This window comes from Zonotrichia leucophrys, chromosome 15, assembly GCF_028769735.1.
Source record: "Zonotrichia leucophrys gambelii isolate GWCS_2022_RI chromosome 15, RI_Zleu_2.0, whole genome shotgun sequence".
Classification (NCBI taxonomy): Eukaryota; Metazoa; Chordata; class Aves; order Passeriformes; family Passerellidae; genus Zonotrichia; species Zonotrichia leucophrys.
Genome location: NC_088185.1, coordinates 5,303,044 through 5,326,443, shown reverse-complemented (window position 1 = coordinate 5,326,443; position 23,400 = coordinate 5,303,044). Strand labels below are relative to the sequence as shown.

The 23,400-nt window shown below is 43.7% G+C and overlaps 1 protein-coding gene across 5 annotated transcripts in view; it reads right to left on the bottom strand.

The window, feature by feature from the left end:
- The window catches only part of ZNRF3 (zinc and ring finger 3), a 66,344-nt gene extending 51,325 nt beyond the window's left edge, over positions 1 to 15,019 (bottom strand). For 2 of the 5 annotated variants that reach the window (XM_064726935.1, XM_064726934.1), the window contains exon 1: positions 14,625 to 15,019. In XM_064726935.1, the coding sequence (XP_064583005.1) occupies positions 14,625 to 14,864 (240 nt within the window). In that variant the 5' untranslated portion in view covers positions 14,865 to 15,019. Of the gene's footprint in view, positions 1 to 7,637; positions 7,655 to 8,077; positions 8,095 to 14,016; positions 14,114 to 14,624 lie in introns of those variants that run through there. The other 3 variants (XM_064726937.1, XM_064726938.1, XM_064726936.1) reach the window with 3 other exon arrangements.
- Between the last annotated feature and the right edge of the window lie 8,381 nt (positions 15,020 to 23,400).

Sequence of the window (23,400 nt, the reverse complement as noted above, 5' to 3'; positions counted from 1 at the left end):
AATAACACTGGTGTGTGTGTGTGTGTTACACACTTTGGGTGTGCAAGGCAATGAGGTATAGCCAAGTGCTTTTGCCTCAGACCTGATTTTGATGGAGGAACAGTCTTGAGTTTTTCTCCTAAAACTCTTAGGAATCTTTAACACCCAGCCCATGAGACACCTCTTCCAACCTTTCTGTGGTTTGAAAACTATGGTTTCAAAGTTAAGAACAGTCAGAACTGAAGAAAACCTGTAAAATTATGACTTACTATGAGCATTTACTGTGATAAAGTTGTTAATTTCATGATCAGAGTTTTCTACAAGACCTGTCTCAGTACACAAGCTGGAAAAATGGAGTAAGGGTTAAAAAATTAGAGAGGTTACAACTTATAAGAACTTTTTATTTGAATGCAAGTTGAAAAGTTACCTGTCAAATGATTCTGTGCAAACCTGAAACTGGCTAAAAAGCATCCTCAATATATATGATTTATATGGCTGCCTAAACAGCTCCTTCATTGAACATCTCTACAAACATGGATCAGAAATTCACACCAAAATATACAGAAATAACAGCCAGTTCTACATTATTCCGGTTTCTGAATTTCCATTCAAAATATTGAATTTTCTAGATGCTGCATTACTTCATTACTACTGGCTAATGTTTGCAACAGCTGCATCACTCACTCAGCAGCAGAACCTGAGGAATCAGCATAAACTCTACACACGGGAGACCCAAAATTTCAATTATTTTTTCCAAAGATGATGGAAACAGCTTGGGCAAATCACAACAGCAGCCTTCGCAGACAGATAAACCAGAGAGAACTCAGTTGAGCTGTACCATGAAAACACAGCTGTGGCTGTTTGCAAAACTTTGGTGCTGCAATTGACAGCGACCAGGGCAAATGTGTCCCAGGAATTTCCGTGTCAGGCACCAGTGCCTGTGCCTGAATATCCAACACAGTGCTCAAAGTCAATTGTCATGCCCAGTCCTTCCCAGTGCTGAACTGGAAGACTGGACAGAATCCAAAATATTTTATAATAGATCGCTATTACCTGGAAGAAGTATTAACTTTATATTAATATTTTTGCACAAGTGATTGATGCGAGGGGATGTGTCAGGCCTGCAAGTGCCATTAAATCATATTCTAAAAGTTAAATGAATGTTCTAATATTTATTTGAGGGGAAAACAAAGCTCTGCCTTTCTCATTTTCAAACTAGAGACATCTTCAATCAATACAGCAGCTTAAAATCTCACACTACAATTTCAGAAACTTGATTTGGCTTCAGGCAAGCAGGCTGGGGACAGGTGGTTAGCAGACACTTCTTATCACAAACTGTACTAGAAAATGAAGGTGATGACCAATTTTCAGGATTCTGCTATACGGACTACAAAAGCAGTATATTACCTACCAGACTAGCACACTGATGCATGACCCATCTTTTGGGCAACATTTGAGAAAAAAAAAAGTAAATCCTGCTGGAACTTTGAGATATGTCTGAATAGCCAACTTTTGGATCTGCTTATTTGCACTTTAATTCTCTCTGTCAGATCCCTAATTTCGACCCTAAGAAGGGCACTGAAGTGATTTCCAGAGCACTACTAATTAGCTTTCTTCAAGAAAGGGAAGGTCTCTTGAGATAATAAATACCAACCCTAGTTTCTCTGCCTGCAACCCATCTGTAAGTAATTTCATCATGAAATATCAGAACATGACAGAAATAGTGCCACCTATAAAATTGTCCTGAAGGATAACCAGACTCAGCACCAGTGATTGTTTTAACAGGCCCTGCAGGGCTGGGTTGGGAATTTCAAGATTCTACAGCACCTTGGCATTTCAGAATCTTTGAGACCTGGTCCATGTAAAGGCACCAGAGATAAAACATATAAAAAATAACACTTAAGGAGCATCACATGCAAGAAATTCTCTCTTTTCCTAATTTAATTCTCTTTTACTGCACTTTTGTGGATAGATATAACAAAGGGCTTTTAACAAATACCTGCAACTGCAGGACTAAACCAACAACATTTCAAAAAAAACCAAAGCTTCCTTCTCTACCCTCAAAGATAGATGAGAAGAGAAATTCAGCTACACAAAGATTAACTCTGAATTGGTTGGAGGTTATTATAATTTTTTCCTGTCTTAATTATTATAGAAGAGTGGGGTTGAAATGTAAGGATCATGAACTTTTATAAATTCTCTTGCAAATCATTTTCACCTTGAAGTTCAGAAACAGTTCTGTGTTTCCCTGGTAGTGCCCTGAGAATTCACACAGGAACTAAAAGCAATCAGAAAATGAGAATTCAAAGGCAAGAAAAAGGTACCAGGAAAGAAATCAGAGAAACCTGATTTTTTTCCTCCCTTGCTCACCCACCCAGATGTAAAATCAGTCACTGCTTGTCCATCAGAGCTCCTGTGACCATGCTGCCAGCCCCAGAAACAATCTCAGGCTGTCACCAGCACCTGAGCCCTTCCAGAAGCTGCTCCCACTCCTCTCCATCCACCTCAGAGAGCAACAATGTGAGCTTGGAAATGCAACCTGTAGGACAGCAGGGGAGAGCTGCTGCTCTGCCAGGATCAGCTGCCAAATTTTAAACACCCTGAATGAAGTTTATTCACCCACTGAATAATCCAGGACCTGCCTCAGTACTAGAAATATGATCCTGGAGTCTTAACATCAGAGATCAATTCTCCACCAGCTAATGAGAGACAGGAACAGGCCAATATCAGAAAATGTAAATATTTCCCTAAAACATTCATGATTTCAAAGCAGTCTTTTCTAGCATTTCAGTTAGGCAGCATATGCTCACCTGTTGCAAAGCAGAGCATATGTTTTGTTCTAACCCATTTTGTTCATGCTTCATTCACTGTTAGCAGTCATCCCTCAGCATCTGCAAGGACATTTCACTGACAGATTTCTAAAGGGACAGCAAAAAAACCAAACCAACCCAAAAAGTACCCATAAAGTCTCTGTCAAACAGCACATTCTTAAATGCTTTAAAGATTACTACACAATTAGAAATGCACTCTGTATCCTTAAGAATTAAGCTGAAGGAGCACTGAAAATGCCTGAAATTACCCTAAAAAAAGTATTTTTAATGTAAATTGTCTTATCTCTAAATAGATACTGTTTGGGTTTTTTTTAGATTATATTCTTCTAGCAGCTGCCTCAGCTTGAAAAGCTAAATAAAACCAACTCCTCCTTCCAGAGGCACAGTCTGTAATGTTAAATCCATGTAACACAAACAGCAAAAATCTGTGAATTCACGTAGAGATTCTCTTTCAGAGTAAGAAATGCTGTTCTCTGCTGAGAAACTGAACCCTGCAGTTGGGCATGGATATGCCACATTATCATACTGATACAAAGATTAAATTCCTCTATCATACAGTTCATGAACCATTCCTTAAAGCAGAGCAGCCACAACCACCAAGCCTCCAGAGGCAGAGCAAGTGCTAGAGGATATTCCCCAGCTGGGCAGCGTTTACAGTGTGCTGTACCCAGCAACTGCTTTAGGATGGCTTTCTTCTAAGGCTTGTTCAACTTCTCTCTTGTTCTTCTTGGTTGCTGTTCCAAGCTTTTTTTTCTGGCAAGAATGTGATAAAAAATTCAAGTTCCCTGCTCCACAACTTTCCCTTGACAGACACTCAGGATTCCTATTACTTTTCTCAGTCCTTCCTACCTGGACCAGTCCTAACCTACATCAAAATTCTGCTGTCTCAAGAACAAGAAAAGATTGCATCAGTTTGTGGATTCTGTTCTAAAGACTGCAGAACCCATTTTATCTGGAATATGTTTATAATGACAAGATTTCAACATTCACCAGCACTTGGATAGTACAACTACTAAAAAATATTTATATATATATATATAAAATTCAGCTTCTTAAGTAGTGCTACCTAGTCTGACAAATATCTTTACCTACAAGGTTGTTTGCTAGCAATATCCTTACCACCCAGTATGTTTTATCACTTACACAGGAAGCAAATATTTTCCCAGCTTCACCAATTTGAATTCTAAGACACCAAGTGCAACTTAAGGACGGAAAAGTCATTTGATTTGCAAAAATTCTCACTGCAATTACATTTAACTAGATGTATGCTACTGTCTATTACTTCCTACTAAGACAAAAGCACACTGACAGAGGGAATCACAGAACCATTATTAAGATCAAGTCCAACACCACCATGTTCATCACTAAACCATGTCCTCAAAAGCCACATCCACACATTTTTGAACAATTCCAGAGGCAATGACACCACCACTTTCACTAGCCAGGCTCTTCCAATGCTTTATAACCCTCTGTGTGATTTTTTTTCCGAATATCTAACGTAAACCTCCCCTAGCACAACTTGTGGTTGTTGGAAAAATCCTGCCCAGAGACAGAAGTATTGAGTATTTCCACACTTGATAAATTTTCCTGTCTCACAAGGATATTTCAGGGTATGTAGGGAGAAGGAATTTGTTAACAACGGTTTGGAGGCAGGAACTAAAGAAAAATGAAGTCACTGTCACATCCACCCATCCCTAGACACAAGCACTGAATGGCACTCCAGCAGCCATCCAGCTCTTTCTCTAGTTTTGTACATTACAAAGTTGTGTTACTGGCATATTTCAGAAACTCTCACTGCTACATTAGTAAGTTACAGGTCTCTGTTTCCCTGCTGTTTCCCTGAATGTCTATTGCAAGAGAAACCTTACTCTTTGAGCAAACTGTTTATATCACATAGAAAGCAAGCCCTTTCCTCCTGTGGTTGATTTCCAGTGCTATTTATCCACCCAGGCAGTGACATTGATTTCACTTGCTGAACTAGAAATGGCTGTATCAGCAGAGAAGTGCAGCTACAACAGAAATGTCTAAACCCACAGACCTTTTCCTCTGCAGGCTGTGCATTAAAACAAATTATCATCACTGAAAGAATTTTTTACTAAGTGAAACCATTCAAAATAATACACACAAAAATCTGCTATTTCAATAATGGTGTTCCAAGTTTACCTAGGAAATCATCCTGTAACAGAACGTGCACAGAACTTCACAGCAAACAGTGAGTGCAGCAGAGAAGGATACAGGAACCTGCCTGAACTACCAGCATCCACAAGGATCCAAGAAAAAATGCCATTGCTTTGCTGTCCCAGTTGGCCATGGCAAAGTTTCTGTAGGTCAGGACATCAGGAATGAGGGAATCCACATGACATCCATCACACAGGGCTAAGAGGATACAGCAGCAGGGAAACATGGCAGGGAAAGGGGAAAAGAGAATCTCACAGCAGAACATTTTCTTATGACACACAAGCTGCCTCCTGTGGCACCGTCAAGGTAAAGGTAAATCACAACAAGGCCCAGGACACCAAAGCCAGAGGCTTTGAAGTGCCCAAACCCCACTGAATCTCTGTTTATTAAAGCACAGAGCCAGCTCTGAGCAGCCTCTGCCAGTGGAGCAGGGAAGCACAGAGGCAAAGAAACCTGAGATGGGTTAACACTTGAATGACAGCTCATCCATCAGGTGTCTTTTTTAACACTCCTGCCCAAGGCTGGTCAAAGTTTCATTCAAGCCAAATGATCCAAGTGGCAATTTCCTTCTAAAAATTTTTTCCATAATTTCTGATCAGCTGCTATTGAGAGCCAAATCCCGAGTTTTCAGTTCCTCTTCACACACAACCTGCTCCTTCCTTAGGGTCTATGACAAACATTTCTGTGATTCCTGAGAGTGCTCCAGGTCTGAGCCACTGCAGACCCACCTGAGTTTACACAGGTAATGGAGAAGGATTCACTGTAACTGGGTTTTGCTCAAATTCTATTTTATGTCTTTTACATTGTGTTTGAGCAAGGCTCAAACAAGGAGCTATGATCCAGTTACTGGACTACCCCCAAGCTGCAGGAAAAGTAAGGAAATCAAGTGGTTCCCCCCTCTAAGTAAGTATTTAAGCAATATTTCTGTAACATAAAACCACTGATGTCTACAAATCCAAAAGAGACCAAAGAGTAAACAGAGGGAAAGAAATTTTGTTGTGTGAGGAAGAACTTCTGCTCCAGTTAAAAAGAATACACACTGGAGTGATCTGAAGCTGCCTATAAATATTCAAGAACATCAAAGCCGGTCCTGTTAAATTAAAAATGCTGTCACACAGATAGGAACTAGCCTCTAGCACTGCCAGCTTCAACATGTGAGCCTCTGATCTGAGAGGCAGCGGCTCAGCTCTTCAAGAAATTTTATTCAGCATAAGAAGAGGAAAAAAAAAGTGAACCAGCAGTTGAGTTTAATAAGGATATTAAATACCTTATGAGTGAGCTAAGTAGAGCTTAACTCTTTCAGGACACTTCAGCCCTTTCCCTGAGAAGGACAGGAGCTTCTTCCTACACAACTTCCAAGGCTGGGGCGTCTCTGGGCTCCAGGAAAGTTCCCATCCAAGCCCTTGAAACAAACACTTAACACAGACTTTGGAAACAGAGATTCTCTTGTACTGCATACCTCACACACACGTGTGCATACATTCTGACTACTCCACAGCAGGGATCTATGTTTAATACTAAAGCTGTCCAGAAAGATTTCAAATCACCTGCCCATGGCCGTCTGAAGAAAACAGGAGTGGTAGACAACAGAATTTCAGACCACTTCATGTGACTTTTGTTATTTGAGGGCATTCAGCTCTGGTGTGAGAAATTAACCCCAATGCGCAACTACAACCATGTTATTTCACTGTAGAAAAACTCTGTCAATTCCCAGTATCCAAACCCAAAAAGACTATCCCTGATAGTTCAGAATGGGGGCAGTGCAACTCTGGCAGAGTAGCTGTCTCAAATAAAATAGTGGAAAACCAAAATACTATCATACTTTGGAAGTTCTTTAGCATTAACTAGTCCACAATGTCTTTTCTTCAGATGCAGCTTTGGGATGTAAAAGATAGTATCTTCTAAGGAGACAAAACACTGCTGGCTACCAGACTGGGGATACCTTGTCTCAGAGCAAAAAGAGGTCTCCAGACCTTGGCTCCTCTTAAATACTGAACTCAGCAGCATCCCTTGGCACTGTTTCCAGAGTTCATTTCTTGCTCACAGCCCTGCTACACATCATCCAGGATACCTGCCAGCTTGGCATCCAATCCTAAATGGCTCATCTACTCTTTATTCTCACAGCAGGCAAGACAACATCTGCTCTGAAAGGTTTCTAAATAAATACAAATTAGGTATGAGAAAGTATGCTGGACCTACTAAAATACAACACTGGAATGGTGACCAGTACCTTTCCCTATTTTATCACACAAACCTTTAGAGACTTCTTCAGGAGAAAACCCAGAGTGCCAAAGCAAAGGGCAGCAGCTGCTACATTGCATTTCCCAACCTCCAAAGCCAGCAAGGACAGGCTAACAGAACAGAAAACACTACTGCACACAACTGGCATGCTGTATATAGAATATTGATGATTTATCTATGAGACACAGGTATTATTACTGTTGCTGTTGTTATTACTGTAAAGCTGATCAAAGCTCAGTTAAGTTGCCATCATTTATCCAAACCCAAACAAGTCCATAAATCTTCAAGTCTCTGTGAGGAAAATAAAATAAAATTTAAAAAACACACAGCCTTTAAAAAGAGGTTCTTCTCCATGAACAACAGAATTGTGAAATTGACCCATGAGCGTAAAAAATTCTAACAAAATACCTTCTGCATTTCCAGTTCAGGCCTTCAAAGGTACATTTCTTACTGTGTCATCAAAGCAGACAGTTTAAAAGCTCAAAACTTGCAGTTCCAAAGGTGAACTCAACTGCAAGTTTGGTTTGAGCCTCTTCTGCTTGGGGGAGGAGGGGCAGAGTGGAATTGGATAAAGCAAGAAGTAGAGAAGAAGGATTTTTCACAGCCACACTTAAACCACTTTTTATTGTGTGTATTTTTTTAAAGCAGGGAAGCATCAAAAGCCTCAAAGTTGGAAAACAGATCTTGGCACAAACTAAGCTCTTTTCTGAATTAAAAGCAATTTTTCAAACACTACAATCAGAAGTATTTGAAAGTTGCTTACCAAGCACATGCAGTAAATTCACAGTAGGAGGCACATACTTGCAACATGCATGCCTGTACAGCTAATTAAACACTTGTACTCAAACCATGACTGCAGACTCTAAACCATGGCCCTTCCTTCTTCTCAGGCCAGTCACCTCCTCACTGCTTCTTCCATTTGCTTCACTGCTGAAAATTATGCAAAATAATAAAGCAGCTTAAGCTGAAGGAAACCAACAGAAAGCTTAAGCTGGCCATCAGCTTTAGAAAACAACTAAAATCCTCACATTAATGCACCCAGTAACATGTGTCTGGGAAGCCCAGAGAGTCTGCATATATTAAGCTGCATATTTAAGGTTGTACTTGTGTCTGGAACATAACAGGCACCTAATCAACCTTTGTAAACTGGCTCTTCATCTTAAAGCCAAGTGCAACAACAAAAGTCTCTAAGCAGCATGAAAAGGAAATGGAAAAAAATGAATGAAAGCAGTCTGCCACTGTGAAGAGGACACCCTAAGTCACCAGAGGCCTGTTTTCCTGAGCACTGCTGCTCAAGCCTAATGTAAGCACAGCTTCACCAATGGGATAAGTGCAGTCAAGTGCAAATTTTGGGAGTCTCAGTTGGGAATCTGCAAGATCACACTTCCCTGGTCACCTCTGCTTTGTGCCAAGCAGTTGAGAAAAATGCAGAAAATATGATTACTCTTTACATTAATATGAATCTTCTGCTGCTGTTTTGACAACTTCAAACCACACCTTTGTTTAAAAACAATCTGTTTTTCCTTTGCTGGTCTCTGTGAGTGTGAAGGGCCCTCCTTTTAAGCCAGGAAACAAGAAATAAGGCCAAGCATTCAAATTGCATTCATTCTGTTTTTATGTGCAGGCACACGCTCTGGTTTGAACATATTTGAATACTGAAGGGCAGATGCCCAAAACAAGAGATAGAATGTACCAGTTCACACTTAATGCTTCCTAAATTGAGCACTTCCAATGTAGTAAGTGTATTAATGCAAATACCTGTACCACCTACATAACTGGGTAGAACATACAGCAGATTATTGCACTACAGATTACTGCATCCAGATCTTATCTTTCCTTAACCAGTCCAATGCTGGCCTCCTGAAAGCATTCATACTTTGAAAAACCATTTCTGAAAGTTATTTTGGTTCAGAAGGGCCTCACTTTGCAATTCCAAAACAAGAACTAGAAGACTGTAATAAAAAAAGGGAGCCTTTTTAAATACACACTCCACCACAAGATGGTATAAACTGGAAGAAAATTACTATGTATGCTAATCAATGGTTTTATTCAACTACTCAAGAGTTTCCTATAAGATCTGCTGGCAGTAGAGCTGCCTCCAAGTCTGCCCCACTGAATAATGCCCTGTAGACACTTCACCTGGTGTCAAGGGCACCACAGAGGTGCTCAGGGGGCTGAGGGCCAGTTCCACCCATGGGCCATGGCTGGCCACAACTGCTGGTGACACCAGGAAGTAGGCTGTAATTAGATATAAACCACTGCAGTCACGTAGATCCAGTCTAAACATAAATAAATATATATATAAATGAAAATAAAATTCTCCAAAGGGATGCATGTTGAACAATTTTTGAGTTTTCTACTTCCAGCTCTGAAACAAGCCAGAGGAGCACATGGAAAAGGAAGTGGTCAGCATCCTGCCACCAAAGGCAAGGCTTTCAACAGTGCAGAGCTTCAGCATCTGTAAGGAAGTTTAACTAAGCATACAGACACGTGCAGAAAAGTTACCTGAACTCCCACAAACTATTCTCCCCACTTGATTCCCCACCTTTACTTGGAAGTATGGAAATTGCACTGGTAGGTCTGAGTACTGAGCCAGTGCTGTGAGCTTTCTGCTTTTATTTACTTGGTTAACCTACTTTATTCCTCTTCCTCTAAATGGGTCACATTAGCATTTTTTGTTCTTTCCACTCTAACTTCTCCATACTTAAATATCTTTTACTGCATTTTCTTACACTGTGCCTCCCACCCTTTCTTCAAGGGACTGCCTTAGTCTTGCACCAAGGTTCTGATAGGAGGATTCTGGTATTGCTGCAGCTCTGTGCAAAGATAACAGATACCTGAGCTCAGTAACTCATCACTGAATTTGGTACCTCATCCTCAGATCAGTCTCCTCCCATGTCTTTTCACCACCATTCTAAGAGACATCTTAGATATTGCAGTGCTGAAGAATTATTGAAAATAAGCATCTTTATTTACAATATCTCAGGCAGAAGCCAATGGGAACAGGCAACTCCTTGCAAAATAAGCCAGCAATGATGGGGCTGGGCTGGAGCTCAGGGTGTGAGGACAGTGCTCAGTGTCAAGACAAAACAGTACAAGAGGATAAAAACTTAAACAAAACACCTTAGCAGGCTGTCTTCAACTACAGTACACAACAGGATAAACCATGATTGAAACTTAAAAATAAAAAAAAAAAGGACAGAGGGAGGGATAAAACTGTGAAACAGCTGGACCAGTCTGTCCTGAGATCAAGCCCAAGACAACACCTCTGCTGTGAGCAAGTTCCTGTGCATTACACTCCACAAAGGCTGTCCAGGTACAACAACCATGCAAGTCTTTCCCTAAGTGATCTCTCATTTTGGAAGCAAATTATTCTTCCTTTAAGGACACAATGACAAAGCCAACCTGAAGCCCAGATAAATGCATTGTGCCTGATGTCCTCAGGATCATTACTGCAAGCCACAGACTCACAGCTGGGTATGGAAACTAACACAAACCCAATCACAGGCGCCTTCATATTCTAAGAGGATAACTAGCAAAGAAAACATTCAATAAGACAGTGACTCAAAGCCACAAATAATTCCACTTCCTCATTTTGAAAGGCCTTCAGGCACTCAGCAAGAAGAAACTTAACCTGCATGATCACAAAAGAACAACCAAAAAAATCCGAAAATACTTATTTTTGTCTTCCACTCTCAAAGGACACAAACATCCCCTTGATTCAGCCTCCTGTGATCATGGCTAGACATCTTCTGTATCTGCACAGTTATTTCAAGTCACTCCTTTCAACACCATCAAAACCTGCCAATGCTTCTGAGTGAAGTTTGCAACCTTTGGTAACTTTTGCATTTACAGAGGGAAGATTCAAAGCCATTGAAGTAAGGGGTGGGAGGGAGATGGAAGGAAGGAAGGAACACACAGGCACTGTCTTGCAGTCCAGTTTGAAGCCTCCCCACCTTCTACAAGAGAAAGACGGGCAATAATTTGCTACTAGGAAGTATCATGCAAGAAGGTGGGAAGTGTCCCACTTCTGTTTTATTCCTGGAGCTTAAAGCACTGAGTTCTGCTTGTTCTCCCCAGACTGTTACCTTTTAAGCACAAAAAATATATGCAAGTGGAGATTGTTACATCATCTACACACTGCTCCAGTTCAATGGCTACATGAAGTTCATCATTTCCCTGCTGAGGCTTCCAAGCAGAAACAAACCAACCAAAACACAAACTTTTGTTGCACAAGAAAAAACACTCATAATATCCTCAAATTTCTCCTCCATGCTGCTTCTCTCCAAAATTGTATATCTCAGTAATCCACCCATATTGCTGTATTTAAGGCAGGAGTACAAAAAAAGTAAGACTGAGAGAAAACTGACAATAATGAATGCGCATAATTTAAAGTTTTTGACACATCACAGGCATTAAATTTGATCCTCTTTCCCAAGCACCTCACCTGAGCAGCCCAATCACAACCATAACTTTATAAGAAATGCGATATTAGATGCTCCACACCTTAGCTATCAAGCTGAACAAGCAACAGGAACAGGATCTCACCAGATGCAAGTAGATTAAGATACACAACCTCACTCTGAGCAATAAAGCCACTGCTGTCAAATCAGTGATTTTTATTGTACAAGCACAGTCTGTGGCCATGTAACACTGAGCTTGAGACAAGGCTACATCTGAACTTTTGCCCTGAATGGCAGGAGAAGTTTCAACCATAGGGAGTTCTCCAGTGATAATTTGTTTCAGAGCAATATATCATTTCAGAGGTTTCAACAAAGTCTGGTTTTCACAGTCACTCTCTAACCAAACATCTGCAACTTCCAATCTCTTGCCCATATCAATGGCCAGCATGCTGCCCCAGGAAACATGGGATATTCCTGTATGCCAGATACCACCAAAATTGTTAGACTTTCCAGCAGTTTAAGGACCAGCTGACACAGCAACATGAGGATGAGTTTGCTGAATACAAACTGTGGCCACATGAAAGAAGGCATATGAACATTTCATCTCTCTGAAGAGTTATTCTGGGGAGACACTTGACCCTAATAAGATTCATTCACAATAACTTGAGAAACAATATAATAGCACACCACTACTGGATAGGAATCTGACCAATAACCAGTTCAGGAGTGGATGTATGACCTATCAAAAGCTGAAAGTGCATTGTTTCTTAAGGTTGGGGTTTTTTTGTTCAGACTTTCAAGACCAATGAGTAATTGATGCTATTAACATAAACAAAAGTAAGCCTTTGTGTAGTCCCAAAACCACAATTCCTTTGATCCATTCTTTAATGTGTGCCTGATTTTCAAGAACTTCTAATATTTCATCTTAAAGAAAAATGCATCTTATTCTTGAAAGAGCTGTGTGCACTGACAAAGGGGCTGGGGCCATGAAGAGCTTGCTTCACTGACTGATGTACAACGAGCTGCTGCTGAACAGGTTCTGAATGGCAACAGCTTCATGAGCCTTTTCTAAACCTCACAGTGAACTTTAAATGGTGATCCAGAACAGCAGAGTCAAAATGTTCTACAAAAACACAGCCCAGCTGAAAAAAAGGAGCAAGACAATGCTGTGAGAATCTTGATCAATTTTGGCTCTGATAAACTTTCTTTCAGGCTGAGAAAGAGGAAGCAGGACACTGCCAAGAGATGATATATGCAATCTAAAACCTCAGCAGTGAAAATACAACTGAGAACATTCAGTCTAGCTGCTCTGGAACAGTATCTGCCAGGTTTTCTCCTCTGGAAAAAAGAGCAGCACACACAGCCCATAAAAAAAAACAAACCCAAACCTGTCCATGGCATATGTTATCTAGCATGCATCCAGATGAATAAGCAAATCAATTTTTGAGTGATAAATGACTGTAAAAGATTTGCCACACCATGTGACTTTCACTGTAGTTTTTCCTATTTGGGGTGCTGTCTAGTCAGGCACGAAGAGGAAGCAGACAGGTGATGTTACAAACAGTAAGGCCTGCCAAAGTCTATTTAATACCCTTGTTTCAAGTTGTGCAAATCTGAGTCTTAAGAGAACAGTTTATTTTTTCTCCACTTTTACTTATAGTCACCAAGAAAGTATGACCTCAGCCTATGTTCTGTTCTTAATACTAACACCTGACACAAAAGAACCTTTGAAGTCTCCTGCTGGCCTCAAAGACACTATTAAGTCTTAAAATGAAAAAGCACTAAAAGGTTAAAAAAACGTCCATGTCAGTTCCAGCCCCTACTAGCACCACCTCTTCTAAATGTCATAATTATAACTTAATGGGTCCATCCCTCTTTTCTCTGAAAAATTACCTTACATCAGCAATTTGGCCTCACAACTCTTCTGCTTCCAAGAGAACTTTTATAAGAAATCATCCCAGCTGAAACTCTTTTGAAATATCAAGCATTCATAAGCAGTATTCTTTACTTAGAAAAAAAAAGTTGTTTTGATAGTAATGTATTTGTGTTTGTAGAGCTTTAACAGTGGTTTCTATAACCTACTTGCTACCAGTTAGATTCTTGTAAGTTTTGGATGGATATTTACGTGCGTATGTATGTGTACATATGCATACATATATGGAACGCAAACAAACCAACCCCACAGCTGTTAAAGAGAAATAAAGATTGCTATTGGCACTTGCTTAACAGTCAAACTTACTAAAACACCATTCAAGTAATTTTTCTCTACTTCGCGAAAGGGGGAAAAAATAAAGTCAGCAATTACAAGCAACTACAAAGGAATTAGATAAGCACTTCAAGAGTTTCAATAAGAGTAAAGGGTAGGTGCGTTCAAAGACAAGAACCATTTCTCTGGTGAGCCAGCCAAGCACAGCTCTGCACGAAGCGTGACGCGGTGGGAGCCGGGCTCCGGGGGACCCCGAGCGCAGCAGCCCCGGCTCCAGCCCCGAGCGCCGCCGGGCGCGGAGCGGCCAACGAGCGGCACAGCCCGAGGGCTCAGCACCCCATGACTGCCGCGGCAATTCCACCCCGGGCCCGGCCGCCCCCGGAGCGGAGCAGCCCCGCACGGCTCCGGCCGCGCACCGCCGGCAGCTCCGGGACCGGCAGGGGCCGCCCGGCACGGCCCCGCCTCCGCCCGCCCCGCGCCCAGCGCCCAGCGGAGGGGCGAGCGGAGCGGAGCGGAGCTGAGCGGAGCCCGCCGCGCGTGTGGGGCGGCCTCGGCTCCGCCCGCTCCCGCCGCCCAGCGGAGCCCGCGCCGCGCGCCCGGCTGTCAAAGCGGGGCGGCCCCGCGAGCCGAGGCCGGCGCTGGGCCTTTGTGCGCGGGCGCGCATCTGTCACCGCGTCCCGGGCCGCGCGGCGCACGTGGGGCGGCGGGCCCGGCCCCGCTTTGTGCCGCAGGTGCCGGGCCCGCGGAGCCATCTTGGGGCAGGCGGCGCCCCCCGGCCGCGCTCACCTGCACGATCTCGCCTTCGGCGCTCAGCGTGGCCCCCGCGCGGGAGAAGCGGCCCTGCAGCCCCGTGGTGTAGGTGGTGTAGTCGCCGCTGGGGCTGGACTCGAAGAGCACCACCTCCACGAACGCCGTCTCCTTGCCCAGCGCCGCGCCCGGCGCCGCGGCCAGCAGCACCCCGAGCAGCAGCAGAGGCGGCGGCAGCGGCGGCACGGGCAGCCCCGCGCCGGCCCCGCAGCCCCTCATCGCGCGGCGGGAGGAAGCGGCGCCCCGCCGCCGCGCATCTCTCCCGAGCGGCTCCAGCTCCGGGGCCGGGGTCCCGGGCCGGTCAGCGTCCCATGGCAGCGGCCCTCCCGCCGCGCTGCGCCCCGCTCCTCGCTGCCGCGCTCCCCTTCCCTCGCCCCGGCTCCTCTCCGCCCTGCCAAGCCGCTTCCCTTTCATCTGCTCCACGTGACGGCCACCACGGGGTTATCCCCGCCCTCCGCGCCGCGCTGACCCGCTCGGTCCCTCCCGCCGTGCACACACCGCCCGCAGCCCCGCCGGGCCCGGCCGAGCCCAGCGCTTGCCGTGGCTGCCGGCGGTCCGGCCTGGCCCGGCCCGGCCCCGCGAGGGTCTGAGAGCGAGCGGCAGTCGGGACGGCCCTGCCGGGATCGGCTTTCCACGCGGCCGGGCCTGCAGGGCCGGGAGGCGGAGGGCAGCCCCGGAGACCTGTGGCAACCGCCTGGGCCCGCCGCTGCCGGGGCTGCTGCCCGCCGGTGCCGGGGCTGCCGCGCTGCCCAGCTGCGGGCCTGGGGTCGTGGCGGCTCGGCCCGGCCGCTTCCCGGCGCTGCCGCGGCCGCCGGCCATGGCCGGTGCGTTAGGCGCGGATCCCGGGCGCGGTGGCACGGCCCGGGTGGACGCGCCCCGGCGGGCGGAGCGGTGCCCTGGCAGCGCGGTTACCACGGGCACCCATCCTCCGCGGGCACCCATCCTCCGCAGACACCGCTGCGCTGCCCGCCGGACGTGCCAGCTGTTGGCAGGTGGCACCCGGCGGGCTCCTCGTTTGTGTCTGGGCTCATCGGACCCTAATCCAGCCTCCTGAATCTGAGTTAGGGAGGCTGGGTTACCTGGGCTCATTTGCTTGGCTGTGAATGCAAGCCTACAAAACCTCCATCAATGATGAGGGGAAAATGTGTTGGTAATGATTTTTGTTGCAGTCTCGCACAAGAACTGGATGTCAGCCAATTACACGTTTTTTCATTAAAAGTATGTACAGCTAAGTCATGGAACTCATTAATACTTGGTGTTACACAGTCTAAAAATATTACTCAGTGACAAGGAGGATTGAGACAAACTGATCCAAGAACCCTTGTTGGCTATGAAACACAATGTTTGGAAACAAAGCCCAGCCCTAATTCAATGGCAGAAGAAAGAATACCATAGTCCACAAATGGCCAGCTCTTTTCCTAAATATACTTTGTTACAGGTGAAGACACAAGGTAGTGTCTTCCTTAGCATGACACAGTGAGCAATGTTAGCTTAGCACATCATGGAGGATTTCTTCAGTGGCAAAGGATCAAGAAGGGATTGCAGGGCCATAACTCTGGGCTCCTACAGTAAGCCACAAAACACCCACCTAAGACTGCAGTACAGGGGATCAAAGGCCACAAAACTACTGCATGTTTAGAAAGGGACATCACTGTGGTGCACTATGCAAATTTAGATGTGGTCAACAGGTGCTAATTTTTGATTACAGGTATGTTGCAGTACAATTTCAGAAATGCATGGCATCTAGTGTACTAAATAGAAGCATTTTAATCCCTTAGTGCAAATTATCTCTACTTGATTTTCCTTCCCCCAAATGGCTGATGCTTAGCCAACATGTGGTCTGCTACATCACAATCAACATAGGAACAGCCTAAACTGTCTGGAAGCTACCAACAGAAAAAAGATGTGAATGGGGTTCTATACAGCAAGTGGGCAGATCCTATGCCTAAAATAAGAGTTGCTGAAGATCTGATCCATTCCACTTGGACTACAGACACAGCAAAATTGCCTTGGAGCAGCCTCACAGTCAAATACTGAGGAGTGACATGAGGCACTAGGTCTCAGGTCACCAAGTTCCCTCGACTTGGGCAGAAATCCAAGCAGGAAGTTACAGGAAGAGAATGGACTGTCTATCATTAAAGCATCGAATATTTCTAATTGGCATCCTGCCCAGCTGGCAGTATAGAGTTCACAATTCAGTTGTGCCATAATACTTCAGATATGTTTTCTTTTTTTTCCCCCTGAATGACAAACTGAGGCCCAGGGTCTGAATACAGAAGTCTCAAGCATTTATAACTACAGCTGAGGACAGTGAGAGCTGTGATTTGAGCAAAACTAAATTATGTGCAATGCCAAATGGTCTGAGAAAGCGTTCTCTAGGCACTCAGTCTCTTGTTTCAAGTAACAAGTGACAGAACCAGAGGAAAAAAACTCAGGTTTCATCAGAAGAGTCTTAGATTGGATATTAGGGAACATTTCTGCATGGAAAGAGTTGTCAAGCATTGGATCAGGGGGCCGTGGATAGAGGTGGAGTCACCATCCCCCTGGGGGATGTTAAAGATGCGTGGATGTGGCGCTTGGGGACATAGTTTAGTGGCTTAGCAGTGCTGGAGGAATGGTTGGACTCAATTGTCTTACAGATCTTTTCCAACATAAACAATTCTATAATTCTATCTCAGAAGCAGGCAATCAACACTAGAGGATGCTTCTGACACTGAACTTCCTACACCTCATTTCCCTTGCAAAGAAATGGATATTTTAGAACCCTTCTCCCTCTGCTCTTGAGAGAAAACAAAGTTAGTGAAGTAGCCACATAATATATACACAATATATATACAATACACACACACATATATATACACAATATATCACATAATAAATGTGATGAACATTATAGAAAAAGCCCAAAACAATTTCCTCAGAGCAGACCAGCTGTCCATAGGAAGGATTAAAAGCCTGGTTAACTCATTCACCAATCCAGGTGTTTTCAGGAACTGATAACTCGGACTACTGCCCACATTCCCTGTATGTTGCTCTGCAGAGCTTATTTCCTAAGTAAATTATATTAGACCCTCTTAATAAGCAATAGAACAAGTGCTATCCTTTTCCCAGTAAATTCAAGGACATGTACACGCCTGCCCTTGTTCTCTGAGACAGAATTGCACAGCAGAGAGTTTTCGGGCTGACTTGGAGCTTTGCTCGGGCACACCCGGGCGCTCGCGGAGCTCTGAAGGAGCCGCCGCAGCTCCGAGGGCCGCGGGGCGGGGCCGGGCGGGGCGGGTGCAGCGCGGCACCGACACCAGCAGGTGGCGCCCGAGAGCCGCCGGGGCCGCGGGACGCGCCCGGGGCGACTGCGGAGCCCGAGCGGGGCTGGAGCGTCCGGCAGCAGCTCAAGGGTTAAAATATTTCCCACAGCCCCGAATCATCATCATCATCATCATCATCATCATCATCATCATCGTCGTCGTCGTCGTCTTCTTCTTCTTCTTCTCCTTCTCCTTCTCCTTCTCCTTCTCCTTCTTCTTCTTCTCCTTCTTCTTCTCCTTCTTCTTCTTCTTCTCCTTCTTCTCCTCCTTCTCCTCCTTCTCCTTCTTCTCCTTCTTCTTCTCCTTCTCCTCCTCCTCCTTCTCCTCCTTCTTCTCCTTCTTCTTCTCCTTCTTCTTACTCTTCTTCTTCTTCTTCATCTAGCATCTTCATCAAGCATCTCAGGCAAATCTTACCACTAAACTTTGGACCAGAAAGTCCATCGTAATGGACAATATTTTTACTATAGATGCTTTACTAACAGGGCAAATCAGTGAGGATATCAGAGACAAACCATAATACATTTGTCCCTCTCTGAACACCAGCTGCTACCTCTGGGGAGTCAGCAAATCAAAAATGTAGGAGGCAGGAGATGGACGATTTATGGAAGTGATGGTTTTGTCGTTATCAGCAATTATTCTAAATTAAAGTAACAAACCGTTGTAGCTTGTCAGCTTAATTAAAGAACAAAAAGAAAAGTTTTTGTCAGTGGATATTTGTACTAAGAATGTGCGGATATTTGTACTAAGAAAAAAAAATTTGTGCAAAGTGGCTTTGCCTCTTGCTATTTCAGGTTTGGAAACACAGTTCAAGTAAATCAGCATCGAAGCAATGCAAAATAACCAATTGACTAGCCACAGCAACTTTGATTATAACAATTTTTCCTGAACAAAATTTGTAGTTAATGTTTGAATAGTTAAGGCAATGTTTTAAACAATGTGTAGTCTTTCAAATCTGTAAGAACATGGTGACTGGGGAATCCTTCACCTCCTGTACATGTAATTGTCTACTGAAGGGAAAAAATAATAATGAATCAGGTCTGTAAAACTGAATTATGTAGATTGTACTGAAAATACCCTTATTTAGATAAATCCATCCTTTCTTTTTGCAACCTATTCCCCAATACACAGTACAAGCTCAAATAAGAGTTGCAAGAGGTTGCATCAGTGCTTGATGCTTTCCTTCAGTGTCCTCATCAAGCAGGCACAGCAGGTCATGTTACCAAAAGCAGAAAAAACAATCCTAAGAAACAAACGTAGGAAATTATTTCTATATGATTTTTGGTCATCTAAAATCTCTGGAAGGGGTGGCAGGAACAGAATGGATTTGGAAAAAATGTGGAGCCATATTTTCCAAGATTCTCAGTATTCATTCTGCAAGAAAGACCCTCAAATGCATCCACAGCAATGTCTTTCTCTGTGCTGCTGTGTTCCTGAGATTGCTCTGTGTCACACCTACTCACTTTCAGTTGCACTAATCCCAGACTACTGCTAATTTCATGTGCTCATTAGCTCAATGCTTACCAGTGTCCTCATTCATAATATCAAAGAAGCCACCAATGAAATTAAATATAAATAACACACCCTGCATATTTCACTTATTTATATACAATCTAGATATTGACACTTCTGTGTTTCATTCCACATTGTTATTAGTGTTTCTGGAGTAAATATAGGGTACAAGTTGCTGTTCATGAAGCCCTACTTCAAGCAAAAATATAAAATGAACAACATTTAAACATTGCAGAATAAATTTGAACGCTATGTTTAAAGTATGTGATGTATCAGCTGCTAACACTAATTGCAATATGAAGAACTCTATGCTAAAGCCAAAAAATAGATTTCACTGCTTCTGAGTACCAAAAGCAGAAAACACTCTTAAAATGTTACTGCCTAAAATGAAGGAATTCCTACATTAACAATGGGTTGATTCATGTGATAGTGAGTTAAGAAACTATTTACTCTATTTCATCTTGGGTTATCTATTATATTAAAGATTCACCACAGTTAAAAAATCTGACTGGCACTTTTAATTAATCACCTTAAAACACTCATTTTCCACATTCAACTACTAGTCCAGGATCTGTTTAATTAGTAGATTAAGGGCTTTAGCTGTCTCTGCCTGTTTACATAAGAGTTATCATTAAAGTCAGTGCTAACAGAGCAAATCAGTGAGGATACCAGAGACAATCCATAATAGACTTGTCCCTCTCTGAACACCAGCTGCTACCCTGTGCCCTCTGGGGAGTCAGCAAATCAAAAATGTAGGAGGCAGGAGATAGATAATTCTGACAATATCCCCCACATTTTGGGTCCTGAACTTATGGTGAAACAGAACTGATTCATAACTTGACATTTCCTGATAATTTCCTCTTCTCATACAGGGTCACATGACAGCTGGAGACAGGGTTCTGCATACAAAAGGGCACCCAGATGGAAGAATGTAAGGAAATAAATTCAAAATTACAAAACAAGAAAGCTTCCAGGACTCTCAGGAGCTCTGGACTTCTAAAATAATTTCAAAGCCTAGGGAAGTTCTAAGAAATAAGAAAAGGTTTTCCCTTTTAAATGCTGGCAGTGCTCCAAAGAAGAGCTGGCTTCTGCCAACAGGAAGCAGCCATCAAGTTTTCCTAAGCCTGGTTGTTTACCTCCCTGGGTATTTTCCAAGAAGAGGTTCCAGTTCTGAACCAGGATGTGCAAACAAAAAGACTTACTGGAACAGGAGCTTTTAGGTATGTGAGATTTCAAGTGAAGCGTTTTCCTCAGAGAGCTTGCTCAACAGGTGAGACACTGGCACAAAACCCAGAGCAGCATTGTTGGTTCCCTGGGACAGAACAGCAGCAAATTCAGCCTCTCCTGTACTGCCCAAGCACATTCTGCAAAAACACCCCAAAATATGGAATTGCTGCATCATCTCAAGTCAGTGTAGGACCTTTGCCTTTTTGCTTTTGCTTGTGACTACCACCTCTAATGTGTCACTGTCCATCAGCATACACAGGTGAGCACAGCAGCTCCTGTGGCATCCCCAGAACCTCCAAATCCTGTGTGCTCTGCACAACTCTCTGGTTCACATCTTGCTGCCAGCAGGAGGAGAGAGCCCTGCAGGGGAACACTGTGCTTGGGACCAAGCTAGAAAGAGAAAAGCCAGAGAGACGAAGTAGGACTACACATGGGAATAGGTGCTACAGTCAGACAAACCACAGCAAAGCACCAGAGGTGCCAACAGCTGGACCTTTAAAGGGAAAGGGAATCCATGCAATGGAAGCAGAATCAATAGAGCAATAAAAGAATGGTGTGGGAAGGGGATGGGCCAAGCTGGTTGGAAGCAGAGGCCAGAACTACAAAGCAAAGCAATAACAAGTACAACCTCCTCTTGACCTGTGGGATTCCTGCAGGGATCAGGGCTGCCCACCAAACATGTTACCTGACCTGAGCCCATTTTCCTGGCTGAGTGACCAGTGCTGTTTGATTCCCAGCTGGACTCTCTCAGGGACTGGCAGATGGCATAAACCTTCCCAAGGACATCCAGTGGCTATGTATAAAGATCTGTTTACATTACTAATGTTTGCAGAGCTTTCCCAGTAACTTTTCATTCTTCCAGAACTGGGCACAGGGTTGCCAACCTTTCTGTTTACTGTGGTGTGGATATCTTGTCTTCTTTTAAATTCCCAAACCATTCCCAGTGTTTTGCTCCAAGCTCTGTATGTAAGAGAAATTTCCTTTTCTGTCTGACAGAAAGAATCAAATCAAGAGATCTTTATCTCAAAATACTGCCATGTCCTTGTAAGCAGATAGATTTTCCCTTTATATCAGCAATCCTTGGCAGTGTGAGGGGGATTAGGAAGCTGTCTCTACACTGGGACCTCTGCTCTTTAATAATCATGTCAGTTTTCTGGAAAAAATAGTAATTGGCAAAAAAATGCCACTGCTACAAAATTATATACATTTGTTAATTTCTGGTCTTTCCTGAGACCAGTGAAGTTTCAGAGGAGTCTAAAAATGAAGCAAATTGGAATTACAATGCAAGTGAAATTCGGGGGAAAAAAACCCACTATGGAGATATAAAGGAACATTCAAGGAACATTGTGAGCCTTTTATAGAGATTGATTGATCTCAAATTTACTGTTATCACTCCAAAAGACAATATATCATTTGACTGTTTTAAGAAAAATCTGCAATCTTGTATTCTGTAATAACAGCAAAAAGAATGACACACACAAAATGATAGAGGCTGTGAAACATGAGATGATTTTGTTGTCAAACAATCTGTGATGCAAAGAGGTCACTACAGAAGAAGACCACAATGGATGTTCATATTTTCTAAAAATTAAGTCCATCAGTTGCTATACATGCATCTACACCTGGCTTTTGGGCAGTGTGCTCCTCATCTCCCTGTTTTTATGAGGTACTGCATTGAAATTTATTGCTGTGGGCAATGGAACTGAACTGTCCAAAGGAGCTCCAAGGTGAACCTCCGTGCCTATGGCTGCTGGGAACTCCTGTAGCACTGAAGGGAGATCCTCTTTTCCTGAAGAAAAGCCTTATAAAAGGCCTAATTTCTAATCAACTTGCAGAATAGTTTTGTTCCAGAAACACTGATAGTGTTGCCTGAGTTAACTCAGACTTGTTTTGTGAATCAGAAGCAAGATTTCAATGACTGTGGTGATGGAAGAACCAACTCTATGGCATGGGGAGGCAGATAATCCTACAACAGGGGCATGTGAGACATCTCTGTCACAGGATATGGGCTGCCTGAGCCTGCTGAGGCTGCCTGCAGTGCTTGGGACACTGCTATGGGGAAAATACAGACAGAGCTCCAGCAAGAAGGTCTGAAGGTATTAGAAGAGGTGTAACAGGAGTCACTTCAGGTACAGGTATGACGGGATCTCTCCCTCACCACAAATCAGCTAGGTCAGAGGACTGGACCATAAAGAGAACAAAGTCAGACTCTCCAGCCCATGCCTTTGGCCCACAGCCAAGATCTAAGATGGAACTCAGGCAGACCTACCTCACTGCTCCTTGAAATTCTGGGTAGTTGGAAGTACCAGCACCATGTGGGTGGAACATGAGGACAGGAGGACAAGGAACTGGAATGCAAGGTACACATATGTTAGGAAAGTCATGGTTTGAAGTTGAACTCACTGTGTCTTTTCCATGCTTTTCTGGTGGTAACCTGGGAACAATTACAGGAGCCAATGAAGCAGAATCCCAATAATTTATTAAGTATTAATGGAGAAGGGATGAGAGCTGAGTGAAAATCACCTTTCTGAAGGGCTTGCTTGTGGCAGGGTTAAGAGAAGGGAAAGCCAATGTCACTTTGGACAGCATGCAGGCAGTGTGGCAGTTCCTTGCAGAGGATACAGATTCTGCATATTCCCTGAGACTGAGAGCACTAAAACTTTGAAAAATGCACTCCTGAGTCCAAATGTGTAATAACAAAATTTAAGAATAAG